At 46.2% G+C, this 12,653-nt stretch overlaps 1 protein-coding gene across 1 annotated transcript in view; it reads right to left on the reverse strand.

The window, feature by feature from the left end:
* Marchf10 (membrane associated ring-CH-type finger 10) overlaps positions 1 to 12,653 on the reverse strand; it is a 92,749-nt gene that overhangs the window by 12,720 nt on the left and 67,376 nt on the right. Inside the window, exons 7-8 of the mRNA XM_057773331.1 lie at positions 9,171 to 9,340; positions 6,013 to 6,122 (exon numbers count right to left, since the gene is read on the reverse strand). Of these exons, the coding sequence (XP_057629314.1) occupies positions 6,013 to 6,122; positions 9,171 to 9,340 (280 nt within the window). The remainder of the gene's footprint in view (positions 1 to 6,012; positions 6,123 to 9,170; positions 9,341 to 12,653) is intronic.

Consider the following 12,653-nt stretch of genomic DNA (forward strand, 5'->3'; position numbering starts at 1 on the left):
AGTTCATAAAAGGGGACAGGTAACCTTCTCTTCTGCCTGTTTCCTGCAGGCGTTATGCAAATTGAGCTAACACAGGTGGCCTTGATATTTTGCAAAACAAACATCCTGCAGGAGGCAAGAACCGAAAGTGGGATTTCATGGGCACCGCGTCTGAGGTCTGCGGACAGCCCCTTTGCACCTGGACTCCCGGTGTCTGGCCCGGTGCCTGGGGCACAGTGTGTGCTCGGTAAACATACACACAGGTGAAGTAAGGATGCAACCTGGGCTTTTCCGCGACTTTCATTCCGACCCTCCTATGCCATAAGATTCTCACTCATTTCCTCCTTGGAAGGCGGTTGGTTGTGCTGGTTCCGGGTACCCTCAATCCCAGCACTGTGCGGGGCATTCGGTAGCCGCCCCATTCCGAAAGCTAACCTTTTGTATGGTGGATATTTTCCCACTATTGAAAACAAATGACCTGTCTCCATCCCAGGCCAAGGAAACTTCTGGGAGTTTCACTCCCAAGTTACACCTGGTAGTCAGCATTTGAACAGGAAGGAAGCCTTGCAGTTCAAGGTTACAAGCTGGTGTGTGGAGTGGCAGTCCATGGGGGCTTTTGGCCTGATTTTGTTGTTGCTGCTGTTTATGTGAGACAGTCTGTGTAGCCCACGCTGGTTTCAAACCTGCTACGTAGCTGACAAAATGTTTGCAGATAAAGGTCTGGATACAGGCTAATGACTAAGAGTTAAACCGAGTCCCCCCTAGGGTTTTTTTTTTTTTTTGGGTTAACAATGATCTTATAGTTTTAAAATTATGTGCTTTGCAATCGTGGTTATAATTTTTTTTTTGGATCATGTTATAAGGGAGGGCAGTTTTAAGTTATAATGGTAATTCCGGGACAATTCATGTAACAAATATTTATTGACTATTTACTTTATAATAACGAATATTATTGACTGTTTCTAGATCAAAACCACGCATTAGGATACAAATCAAGGCACAAATGCAAGCCACATATGCAATTTGAAAAATTATAGCACTCATGTGAAAGTTTTTAAAATCAGTGAAATTAATATGAACAAGGTATTGTGTTGTTAACCCAGTATATCCAAAACATTACTCCAATGCATAATTATAGCTATATGTTGCTTAAGCACAGGACACATTCTGGGAAATGTGTCGCTATGCAGTTTCATTGTGTGACCATCAGAGTGTACTTACAGAAACTTAGATGGTATAGCATGCTAAACATGGAGGCCTCCTGGAATGCAGTCCACACATGCAAACCTAGTGTTTGCTGAAGGGGCACTAGGCGGGGGGAGGGGGACATAACCCAAAATGATCAGTGTGACATTTATTTATTTATTTATTTATTTATTTATTTACTAGAATCCAGATGATCAGTGTGACATTTATTTACTCATCAGCATATATGTGGGAGTGTGTACCACAGCACACAGGAAGGAGGCAGGGACAACTTTTGGAAGTCAGTTCTCTCCTTCCCCACATGGGTCCTGGGGATTGAACTCAGGTTGCCAGGCTTGTGCTGCAAGCCCCTTTACCCAATGAGACATCCCATTGGCCGCAGAGTATGCTTTTTGTTTTGGGGTGTTTTTTGTTGTTGTTTTGTTTTATTTTTTGTTTTTTTTTTTTATATTAATTCTCCAAGAGAGTCTACATCTTGCTTCTAGTTTTGAAGAAGAATTTTACAGGGTATTGTAGATGGAAGTTTCTGTCCCTCTGGGTCCTGAAGTTGAGTCGTTCAGTTCCAAAGAAACACAGAGGCTTATATTAATATAAACTGTTTGGCCTAGTAGCTCAGGCTAATTATTAACTAGCTCTTACAACTTAAATTAATCCACAATTCTTGTCCATGTTTAGTCACATGGCTTCGTACCTTTTCTCAGTAAGGCATTCTCATCTTTTTTCCTCTATGTCTGGCTGGTGACTGACTCTCTGCCTTTCCTCTTCCCAGAATTCTCTTAATATGGCTGCCCTGCCTATACTTCCTCCTGGCTGCTGGCCAATCAGCGTTTTAATAAACTAATACAAGTGGAAAATCTTTACAGTGTACAAGAGCATTATCCCACAGCAGGTATAGATTTCTAGGCTTCTTAAGTATTTCGTTCCACTCTTACATGGTCCCTGAGATGTTGGTATAAGGTTTATCTTTGCCTTTTAAATTTTTAAAGATGATTCATTTTTATTTTAAGTGTGTCTAGTTAGGGTTTTTATCGCTGTGAAGAGATACAATGACCATGACAACTCTTATAAAGGAAAACATTTAATGGGGTAGGTTATAATGTCAGAGGTTTAGTCTATTATCATCATGGTGGTATATAGCAGCGTGCAGGCAGACATGGTGCTGGAGCTGAGAGGCCTTACATCTTGACTCCTAGTCAACAGGAAGTGGTCTGAGACACTGGGCATGGCTTGAGCATATTGAGATCTCAAGGTCCACCTCTACAGTAACACTTCCTACGACAAGACCACAACTACTCCTAATGGTGCCACTTCCTTTGGGGCCATTTTCTTCCAAACCACCACAATGTGCATTGGTATTTCGTCTACAAATATGTCTGTGTGAGGGTGTCGGATCCCCTAAAACTGGAGTTACAGAGTGGTAAACTTTCCATGCGGGTGCTTGGAATTGAACCCAGGCCCTCTGGAAGAGCAGCCAGTGTTCTTAACCACTGAGCAATCTCTCTAGTCTCTGCTTTTTAATTTTTTAAAGACGGACTTATGTGTTTGAGTGTTTTGCCTACATGTATGTATGTACACTATATACATGAAGTGCCCATGGTAGCCTGAAGAGTGAGCCTGATTCCCTGGAGCCAGACAACTAGGAGCAGTCATGTGGGTGCTGGGGACCGAGCCTGGGTCCTCTGAAAGAGCAGAGCTACTCCAAGGGCTCTTCTGGGAAGCCGAATCTCCCTTGCTGTGGCACGTGTGTTAATAGTCTTGGTCCCCAGGACCACACCGTTGGGAGGTGAAGCCTTCAGGAAGTGGGACCTAGGGAAGGTCATCGGCCACTCTGGGCTGCTCTTGAAGGAGAATGCTGAATACCAGAGCTGCCTCCTTTCTCCCTCTGCTTCTTGGCTCCAAAGGAGAGCAGTTTGCTCTCCCACACTTCTTCAGTGTGCTGTTTTCACCAGAGGCCCCAACTAATGGAATTCATTCAACCTGAGACCATAGTCTCCAGAGCCAGAGGCCAAAGCAAATCTTCAGGTATTTCATTACAGGGATGGAAGCTGACTGACATACCCACTGTGAAATATGAAGGTGGAAACCTTACCTAGGGAGAGGATGGGATGAGTGAGAAGTGAGGGAGGAAGGGACAGGTCAGGGTACACAGGGGTTTCTGCTGCCTATGGCCAGCAGAGCCACTCGCCTGGGAGGGGCAAGAAGGCAGCTCAGTTCAAGACGACTCAGTGGCCAGTATTGTTTCAAACTTCTGGAGTCTGACCCCCCAGTGGTTTATTTTTGTAGGCATATTTAAGGACAGCATGAGTTGGTAAAACATTTTTTGGTAATGATTAACTCAATCCCGCATGCCTCAAAGCACACAAATCTCCTTGAGGAACAAAGGAAGCTAAATATAGATCAGTAGTGACTACATCAAAACTCTGTAAAGTCCATAAAGATGGGCTCTACAGATGAGAAAAACAAGCTTCCCGTCAGGGTCTAGGGAGGGTCGGGTGCAGATGGAGTCTCTGGTCACCAGGCTAGAAAACACATCTGCTCCAGCCTTCTGGGTGGATGACCAACATTGCATTCCTTCCCTTGAGGGAACAACCCTGTGCCACCATCCCAGGCTCCCCTAGTGCCCATCACAAGCACAGAGACCTCTGTGACTTCCACAACGGCATGTATGAATATGACCAAAGAACAGTCATACATGTATGAAAATGTCATAATAAAACCCATTATTTCTTTTTGAAAATTTTTTATTTTATGTGTTTGTGTGTGTGCCCATATGCATGTCTGTGTACCACATGCATGCCTGGTATCTACAGAGGCCAGAAGAGGAGGTCAGATCCCATGGAACTGGAGTTACAAAAGGTTTTGAGGTGCCATGTGGGTGCTGGGAAATTGAACTTGGGTTCTCTTCAAGAGAAGCCAGTGCTCTGACCCCTGAGCCATCTCTCCAGCCTCCAGCTGTTGTTTATGCCAGGTAAGAATACTAATAACTTAAAAATCCACAAAAAGCTGGGAAGCTAATCTAACCCTACTGTTTAAACAGAGTCTTTGGGAGGGAAGAGGCTTAAATCAGGACAAGACGAGGGCCCATGATGGCATCCTGGTGGACTTACAAGAAGGAGTGAGATCAGAACACACACCTGCACAGATGTGCACACACATGTGCACACACATGTGCACACACATGCTGCCTCTCCCTTTTCATGTGATGCGTGTCCAGGAATCGGCCAGCAAGAAGATCATCACCAGATATGGGCCCTTGACCCTAAGAACATGACCTACACAATAAGCTTTCTCTGTGTGTGTTTGTGTGTGCTCCGCATGACAGCCACCGCCCTTGTAGCTTAAAGCCTGTTTCCTTAATAAAGTTGTACAGTCTCACAGATTTTGTTATAATACTGACAAACAGATGAAGGAAGTGTTCGGGTTTCCATTGCTGTGATGAAACACCATGGCCGATAAAACAAGCTGGGGAGAAAAGAGTTTATTTGGCTTACACGTTTGTTTTGCTGTTCATCACTGAAGGAAGTCAGGACAGGAACTCAAACAGTATAGGAACTTGGAGGGTGGAGCCAATGCAGAGGCCATGGCTTGCTCCTCATGGCTTGCTCAGCTTGCTTTCTTATAAAACCCAGGACCACCAGCCTGGTGATGGCATCACTCACAATGGGCTGGGCCCTCCCATATCAATCACTAACTATGAAAATGCCCTACAGTTGGATCTTATGGAGGCTTTTACTCAATCGAGGTTCCCTTCTTTCAGATGATTCTAGCTTGGGTCAAGGTGACATAAAACTAGCCATGACAGTAAGTATAAATTTAATATAAAGATGTGATTTTTTTTGGTATCTAGTATTTGATTTGGTGGGTATTTATCATCCACAACATGTATTGATTAGAACTAGCCACCTCCTCATTAGTCACAAGTGGCTTGTGGCTTCTCCATTGGAGAGTGGAGTTCTAAATAGGAGATTGTTTGCTGAGAATTAAGTGATTAACTTTGCCTTGGGCATAAATCACCTTCCACCCGAGGTTAATTAACTTTCCCATGTTCTCAGCAATGTAATCCGAATGCCCCAGGAGAGTTTCCTCCGCTTATCCCATCCCCCAGGTCCCCGGGTGTCATAAGCACACCGTAAGCGTTTACTTCATGCTTATTAGCAGGTCCTCATTACCCAGAATACTTGATGTTTAAGTTGGGGACCATTTCCCCCAAGACCTTGAGTCTATTTTCTGTTGTTGTTATTAAATTACTTCAGCAAATTTGGACATGGGACTTGCCCAGACTTCCTTGCTGTTTCCACGGGTCCAGTTGGCTACACCAGCCTCCCCATTTTGTCCCTAATCGCAGGTGGATGTCAACCAGAATGGCCGAGACTTCTCAGTTCTCTAGTGTCCCAATTTAGTGACATCCCTTCTCAAGAAAGGAAACAAAGAGACTCAAACCCATACCATGCTTGGGCTTTTTACAATCCGTAGACCAAGGCTTAAGTTGCTTTCTGCTGGAACCGCTAACCTACTTTTTTAATTTATTAAAGATTGGTTTGTTTAATTTAATTTAATTTCTGAGAATGAGCCTGTGCCCGGTGCCCACACATGCCAGAAGGGAGCATTGGGCTTTATGGAATCAGAGTTACAAATAGTTGTGAACCACTTTATGGGTGCTGGGATCAAACCCAGATTGTCTTGAAGAGCAGTAAGTGCTCGTAGCCACTAGACCATCTCTCCAGATCCTCTGCCTATCCTAGACCAGGGAGAAGGCAGCAGGGACATGTCTTACTAGACCCTTTGCCTGTCCTAGACCAGGGAGAAGGCAGCAGGGACATGTCTTACCCGGGATTGCTGATGCTTGCGGTAGAAGTCGGTCATGTTGAAGTCGTCCAGGTCAACCAGCAGGTTTTGTTTACACATCTCACAGGTCTTTACAGTACCCAGATCTGCTCCTGGAATCAAGAGTAATAGAATCCTATGTCAGAGAGGATAGTTCAGAGGTTCTCTACACACACACACACACACACACACACACACACACACACACACACTTTTTTATTCCTGCGTTTTATGTATATGAGTGTTCAGTCTTCATGCGCACCAGAAGAGGGAATCAGATCCCATTACAGATGGTTGTGAGCCCCCATGCGGCTGCTGGGAATTGAACACAGGACCTCTGGAAGAGCAGTCAAGTACTCCTAACCACTGAGCCGCCTCTCCACCCAGCCCCCTCCACCCCTCCCTTTTGTCTGTGCTGGAACTTTGGATGAGAGGTCTTTTGAGACTGAGCTTGTGTGTGTTACGAATCCTAAGCTTGGGTGATTTTCCGAGTCAGTCATCTTCTGGAGAAAATGACCTTGAATCTGAGCTCTGAACATCTTTTTCCCTTTGTGGTCATTTATTATTGGAGTTTGAGGCAGGTGAACTCTCCATGGCCTTTAAATAATAGGTCTTGTTTCTATCTAAATATGTAAACATAATGGTTCATAAAATTGGAATTGCTACCGGGAAGCGAAGTCTCTCTGGCACAGGCCTTTGCAGGAGGAGTGACAGTTGGACTTGTAGTCTCCCCCATCCCTTGCAGACCCAACAGCTGTGCAATAAATCAATTAGTACCAAATCCACAGGAGACACTATCCTCAGCCAGCAGCTCGGGCTACCAGCCTTACCTTTGCTCCCACCCGAGGAAAGGGACAGAGTGGGGAGAAAGGGCCCAAGTGTGGATTCCAGGCACAGCAGGATCTGGGTTAGGCCCATTTGGGAAAAGGACTAGAAGGTTCCCTATGCTGCTGCCCTTATGAGACCGCATGACCAGCTCTGCTTATGTCTGGTTTGCTCTGCTTCCCCAAGGCAAAAACAGAAGCTGCAGAACCATGGCTGTTCTGTGGAAATAAAAATGCTGCACACACGCCCAACCACCACCACCAGTATAGCTGCAGCATTTATAAATGTTTCTTACTAGGAAACATACCGGCTACCTGCATCTATTTAGTGATCAGAACCCTGGTTCCAGCCATCTACTGAGGATATGAAGAAAGAGGATCACAGAGACTGTTAAGGGTGGGGTAAACAACAGTCCATTTCCCCGTGCTGCGTTTGGTTTGCCTGCATCTTTTCTTCTTCCCTTCTCCCCCTCCCCCCCTCTCTCCCCCACCAGCAATGCTATTGGTGACTGGACATCCCATGTATCTTCTATTCTAATCCTGCTGAACATATTCAAGCTCCAAAATAGCATTGTGTTTAACTTTTTTCTTTTTCTTCTCTCTCTCTCTCTCTCTCTCTCTCTCTCTTTCTTTCTTTCTTTGCCTCTGCTAAATATTTAATTGGCTTGGATTTCTAGTAAGAGAGAGCCTTTGCACGGCTGTTATAGAATTTGATCCTCTAAACAACACAGTCACATGGTTATCAGATTAGCTGTGCCTGCTTGCAAGAGTCCATCACAGTAGACAGGGCCTGTGGTCTGTTGACAGGAGGTAGTGGGGAGAGTCACTGGGCTTTCAGGCACTCCTCCCAACTGTCTGGATACAGTTCTGCCCTGACCACAGGTGGCTTGAGGGTCTAGAGAGGTCCTAGAATATACAGTGTGGGGGAGCTGAAGTGAAGAGGGGTTCCAGTGCAGCTGCTTTGGGGTCCCCCACGATCCTGCCCATAACCCCTCATTCATGCTCCGTGAGTAAGCACAATAAACTCATTGGTTCTCCAGGTTAAACTTTGGTGGAATCATACTTTGGTTTGTCACCTTAGGAAGAGGCAGACATTGTGTCTCCCCAGGGAAGGAGCAGCCACAGCGACGGCAGCGTCACTATTAGCTTGCTCTCCCAGGCACCTTCCTCCCTCCCCCCATTTGGATTGCGTTCTTGGCTTGTAGATATGGATTTAAGCATTTGGGGATTGATTTTGTGTTTCTTGTGTGTGTGGGGGGGGGGGGGAGGATGCACCCATGGAGGGAGTCAGCTAATATGACTACTCTGATGACATGGTGAGGGCATATGGCTACAACCCATGGGGCAGGGGAGAGCCCTAGATCTGCCACCTGGGCCAGAGACAGATAAGGATACGGGAGAGGGGAGAAACAGGATCTGGCTGAGGAGTACCAATGCCAGGGAGGGAGGTCTGAAGTACACAGTGGCCATTTTCTACTTGACCACGCTGATGGAGCCCCTTTCCGGTACCCTCCCCAGCCGAGATATGCCAGCTCCTCCCTCACTGTGCAAGGCAAGCTCTACTCTCTGCCAAGCACACTATAGTCAACCCTCCATGTGTCTGTATTGAGATTGTCACTTCCTGGGAGAATGGAGAGGGGGCTTCACGCCCAGCTACGAAAGCTGTCATATGCGAGGCTCCTTGACACAGATCTAGAAAACCAGAGTGACACGCCATTCACCCCTCTGGCAAACAGGCAGCTTCGCTCGAGTGTTTTTTAAGAAAGATTTTTATTTGTGAGAATGTGTGTGCACATACATGTGTGAGCCTACAGAGACCAGAAGGGGGCATCAGATTCCCCAGAGCTGGAGTTACAGGCGGTTATAAGCTGTCCCTAGTGTGTGTTAGGAACCGAAGTTGGACTCTCTGCAAGAGCAACAGTGCTCTTAATCACCGAATCATCTCTCCAGCCATCACTGGGTTCTTAAAGTAACACCCTGCCTCCTGCAGATGAAGTAGGTGTGTGTGTGTGTGGAGACAGGGCTACTGTACACTTGCTGAGGGTTTATTGGCCACCCATGTGGTCTTCTTTCCTCACAGGAGATGAGTTTACCATCCTATCTAGGCCTCAAGTGGGAGGAGAATGTGCTTCCAAGAGTCTCTCAGATATAAACACACACACACACACACACACACACCCCACATCCATTTACCCTCCAGCACAGCATTTAGAGACAGGAATCCTGGCCTTGGCCACATTTCCCTGACGGTGAGCCATTGACAAGGCCCCCCGGCCTGCTCTGGCACCTCGGACTAATCCCCTGCAGCAGGCTTGCCTCTCTTCCTTCCCCACCTACCTGACGTTATCTTCACTTTCAGCCACTTTTTCAGACACTCTTGGTGAACGAACTGCAAGCTTCCCACACAGCCGCAGGGCTCCAGGAGGGGGTTGGTTGGGGAACCCCCAGCGATCTGACAGATGCGACACAAGTCTCCCTCCTCCTCCTCCGAGTCCTCCTCCAGGAGACTGAACAGAAAACAAGGCCTCGTGACGAGGAGCCCCCACATTTCCTGAGGTGTTCATGGGAGGAGGGAGGACAACTCCCCACGCTGTATCTACAAGCCTGGGCTTCTGACCCTGTGAGGATTTCTCCAGATGGAGTTATTGATCACTGAGGCACACATTCTTATATTGGGCTCCTCTGCAGTCACTAATAAGTGTGAGCTCCATGGGAGGGACAAGTCAAGAAGTCAGCAGCAAGACGGGGCGTGTAAATCAGTGGTCACGTGTTTGTCTAGCATGCGGAAGGCCATGGCTTCAGTTCCCAGCAGTACAAAACGGAGGTGGTGGGGTTAGGGATTAGGCCCGGAGAGCCCCCACCCCCTGGGCTTAGCCACCTTGAGGAAGCTGGCTGTGTAAGCTGGAAACTCAGAGAGTCATAGTCAGAGTTCCTGGGTTCAAAACTAGCGCAAAAGCTTCAGAGCTATGTTCAGAAATGTAAGCTAGAACTAAAAATTTAAAAAGCCATGTCGTTAATCTCTATGCCAACCTCTCCACCTTCCTAATACTGCGACCCTTTAAGACAATTCTTCATCTTGTGGTGACCTCTCTAACCATAAAAGTATTCTGTTACTACTTCATAACTGTAATTTTTGCTACTGTTATGAATCTTAATATAAATATCTGATATGCGACCCCAAAGGGGTTGTGACCCACAGGTTGAGATCTGTTGCTCTACGCTGTATAAAATAAGAATATAAAAATACTAGAAGAAAATAATTATGATTACTTGAGTGGTCTTTGCACGGCAGCAAATGCAAGAGCTATAAGGGATGACATTCCAGGGTTTATGTGATGTGTGTCTGTGGGGGCCAGAGGCTGATGTTGGGTGTATTTCTCTATTACTCTCTACCTTCCACCCCACCCCGACCCCGGCCCCGAGACAGGGTCTCATTGTGTGGCTTGTCTGGTGTAGAACTTGCTACATAAACCAGCTGGGTCTCAAACTCACAGAGACTGGCCTGCGTCTGTCTCCTGAGTGCTGGGGTTGGATGCATGTGGCACTATGCTGTATGTCCCCACCTTAATTTAAAGGCAGGGTCTCTCACTGGACCTGGAGCTCACCAATTGGCTAGACTGGCTGGCCAGCAAGTCCCAAGGATTCTCCTGCCTCAGCTTAGAGTTTTATGAGGATGCTGGGCATCCAACCTCAGATCCTCATAAGACTACAGCAAGCACCGTACCAAATAAAGTGTCTTCCCAGATCTAGAACTTTCTTGAAAAGTGACTTTATAATGCACATTATGAACCTTAGAGCTGCGTGTTCCCTTTGATCCGCAGGTGTGTGTTTCTAGATGCTATTAAAGGCAAAGCAAGTGGGGCTATGCCCTGAAAGGAAACTCATCAAAAGGCAATAAACATTTAATATAAAACCAGCCATCCTTTAAAAATTGATATAACACTGTAAGATTTAAAACAGCATTAAAAATATAGGGTTTGAAAGGAGAGAAATGAAAATGTTCCTAGTCAAAATTATTTTCTACATAGAAAACCAGAGCAGTGTAGAGACAAAGTACACAATGAGAGACTCGAACAAAACACAGAGAAAATAAAAATTATAGTCAATTGCATTTCTATACATGAGACACAAAGAGTTAGAATTGAAAATATCATTTCAATAGCAAACAGCAGCAAATGAAGAACTCGAGATGACTCGGAGGGCTTTTGTAAAGAAAATGACAGAAGTGCGTGAAGACCCAGAGGAGAGAGCAGCCATGCAAAGCAAGAGTTAGTGTTTCAAAGCTGTCAGCGTTGCTGAAATAGCATGTAGGTTCAGTGTAATCCCAATGAAAGAGCCCCAGCAAGCAGACCCTTAAGTGTGTAGTCAAGGACTCTCTGAAGAACGTGGGGAGGAAGGCCTTACACTGTCCTTTGTCACGGCCTCCCAATGCTGCAGACATTAGGATGCTGTCACCAGGACAGGGAAAGGCAGACAAGACTAACAGAGCAGAAGAGACCCCGCCACACAGATGGATCTGCTCAGTATCTGTCGAGCACAGGACGTGTGACACAGGCAGCCGTGTAGACCAGCAGGGACAATTTTTGCCAAACTACATCAGAAGGACAACTACTTATTGTGGGGGTGTGTGGGGGAACCCCACAAATGACCAGTATTTGGGAGACAGAGGCAAGCAGTTATGAGTTTGAGGTCAGCCTGATCTACAGAGTGACTTCCAGGTCAGCCGGGGCTGCATGGTGAGATGCTATCTCAAAATACATAAATAGACAAATCTTCATTTACAAACATTTCCTAAAATGGACATTTTTGAAAAGATAAATATTAAGGTTTGTTATGTACAGAAAAAGAGAGTGCAAACACTCATGAATGATAACTGTTTAATACAGAGGCCCAAGTCTACAAGCACATGCATTTTAAAACAAACCATTTTAAAACTGAACCCAAGGACATTATGTCAGGATGGTTGGAGTCCAGACATCTGATAAGCAAGCATGTCTGAAGCTATATTTTGGGGCTGGTGAAGATGGGTGGGTGTGACGTCTTTCGGTCTTAACCATGGATCGTGATCTTGTAGCTCGTTTAACTAAGACAAGACACTGGCAACTAGAAAGCTCTTACTAAGCAGGGTAGACATGGAGTCGCCTGTAATTGCAGTACGCGAGAGACAGAGATGGGGACCTTGGGGGGAAGTTGTGGCTAGTAGACCAGCAGGAACTCTGATTTAGTGAGAGAACCTGCCCCAACAAATAAAGAGGGGATGCTGAAGAAGGCACCTGATACCAAGTGAAGGCCTCTACATGGTCACGCACACACAGGCAGGCACACATGCGCACACACACACAGATGTGCACACACAGATGTGCACACACACAGAGGCATGCTTGCACACACAGATGTGCACACACAGGCATGCATGCACACACATGTCTGCACACAGGCAGGTACACAATGCACACACACAGATGTGCACACAGATGTGCACACTCAGGCATGTACGCACACACACGTGCACACAGGCATGCACGCATGCATACATATGTGCGCACACATGCATGCATGCACACACATGTACGCACACAGGCAGGCAACACATGTACACACAGAGATGTGCACACACACGTGCACACACAGGCACGCATGCACACACATGTGCGCACACAGGCTTGCATGCACACACATGTACGCACACACATATGAAACAAAGAAAAGCAAGCTCTTCTTTCTGAAGAGGAGTATATACAGTCTGTTTTATTCTCCCTTTCTTTCTCCATTTTTAATTCATCGTGGTGAAATTTTTCTGCTTGCAAATGGACATCAATA

This window comes from Chionomys nivalis, chromosome 7, assembly GCF_950005125.1.
Source record: "Chionomys nivalis chromosome 7, mChiNiv1.1, whole genome shotgun sequence".
NCBI lineage: Eukaryota > Metazoa > Chordata > Mammalia > Rodentia > Cricetidae > Chionomys > Chionomys nivalis.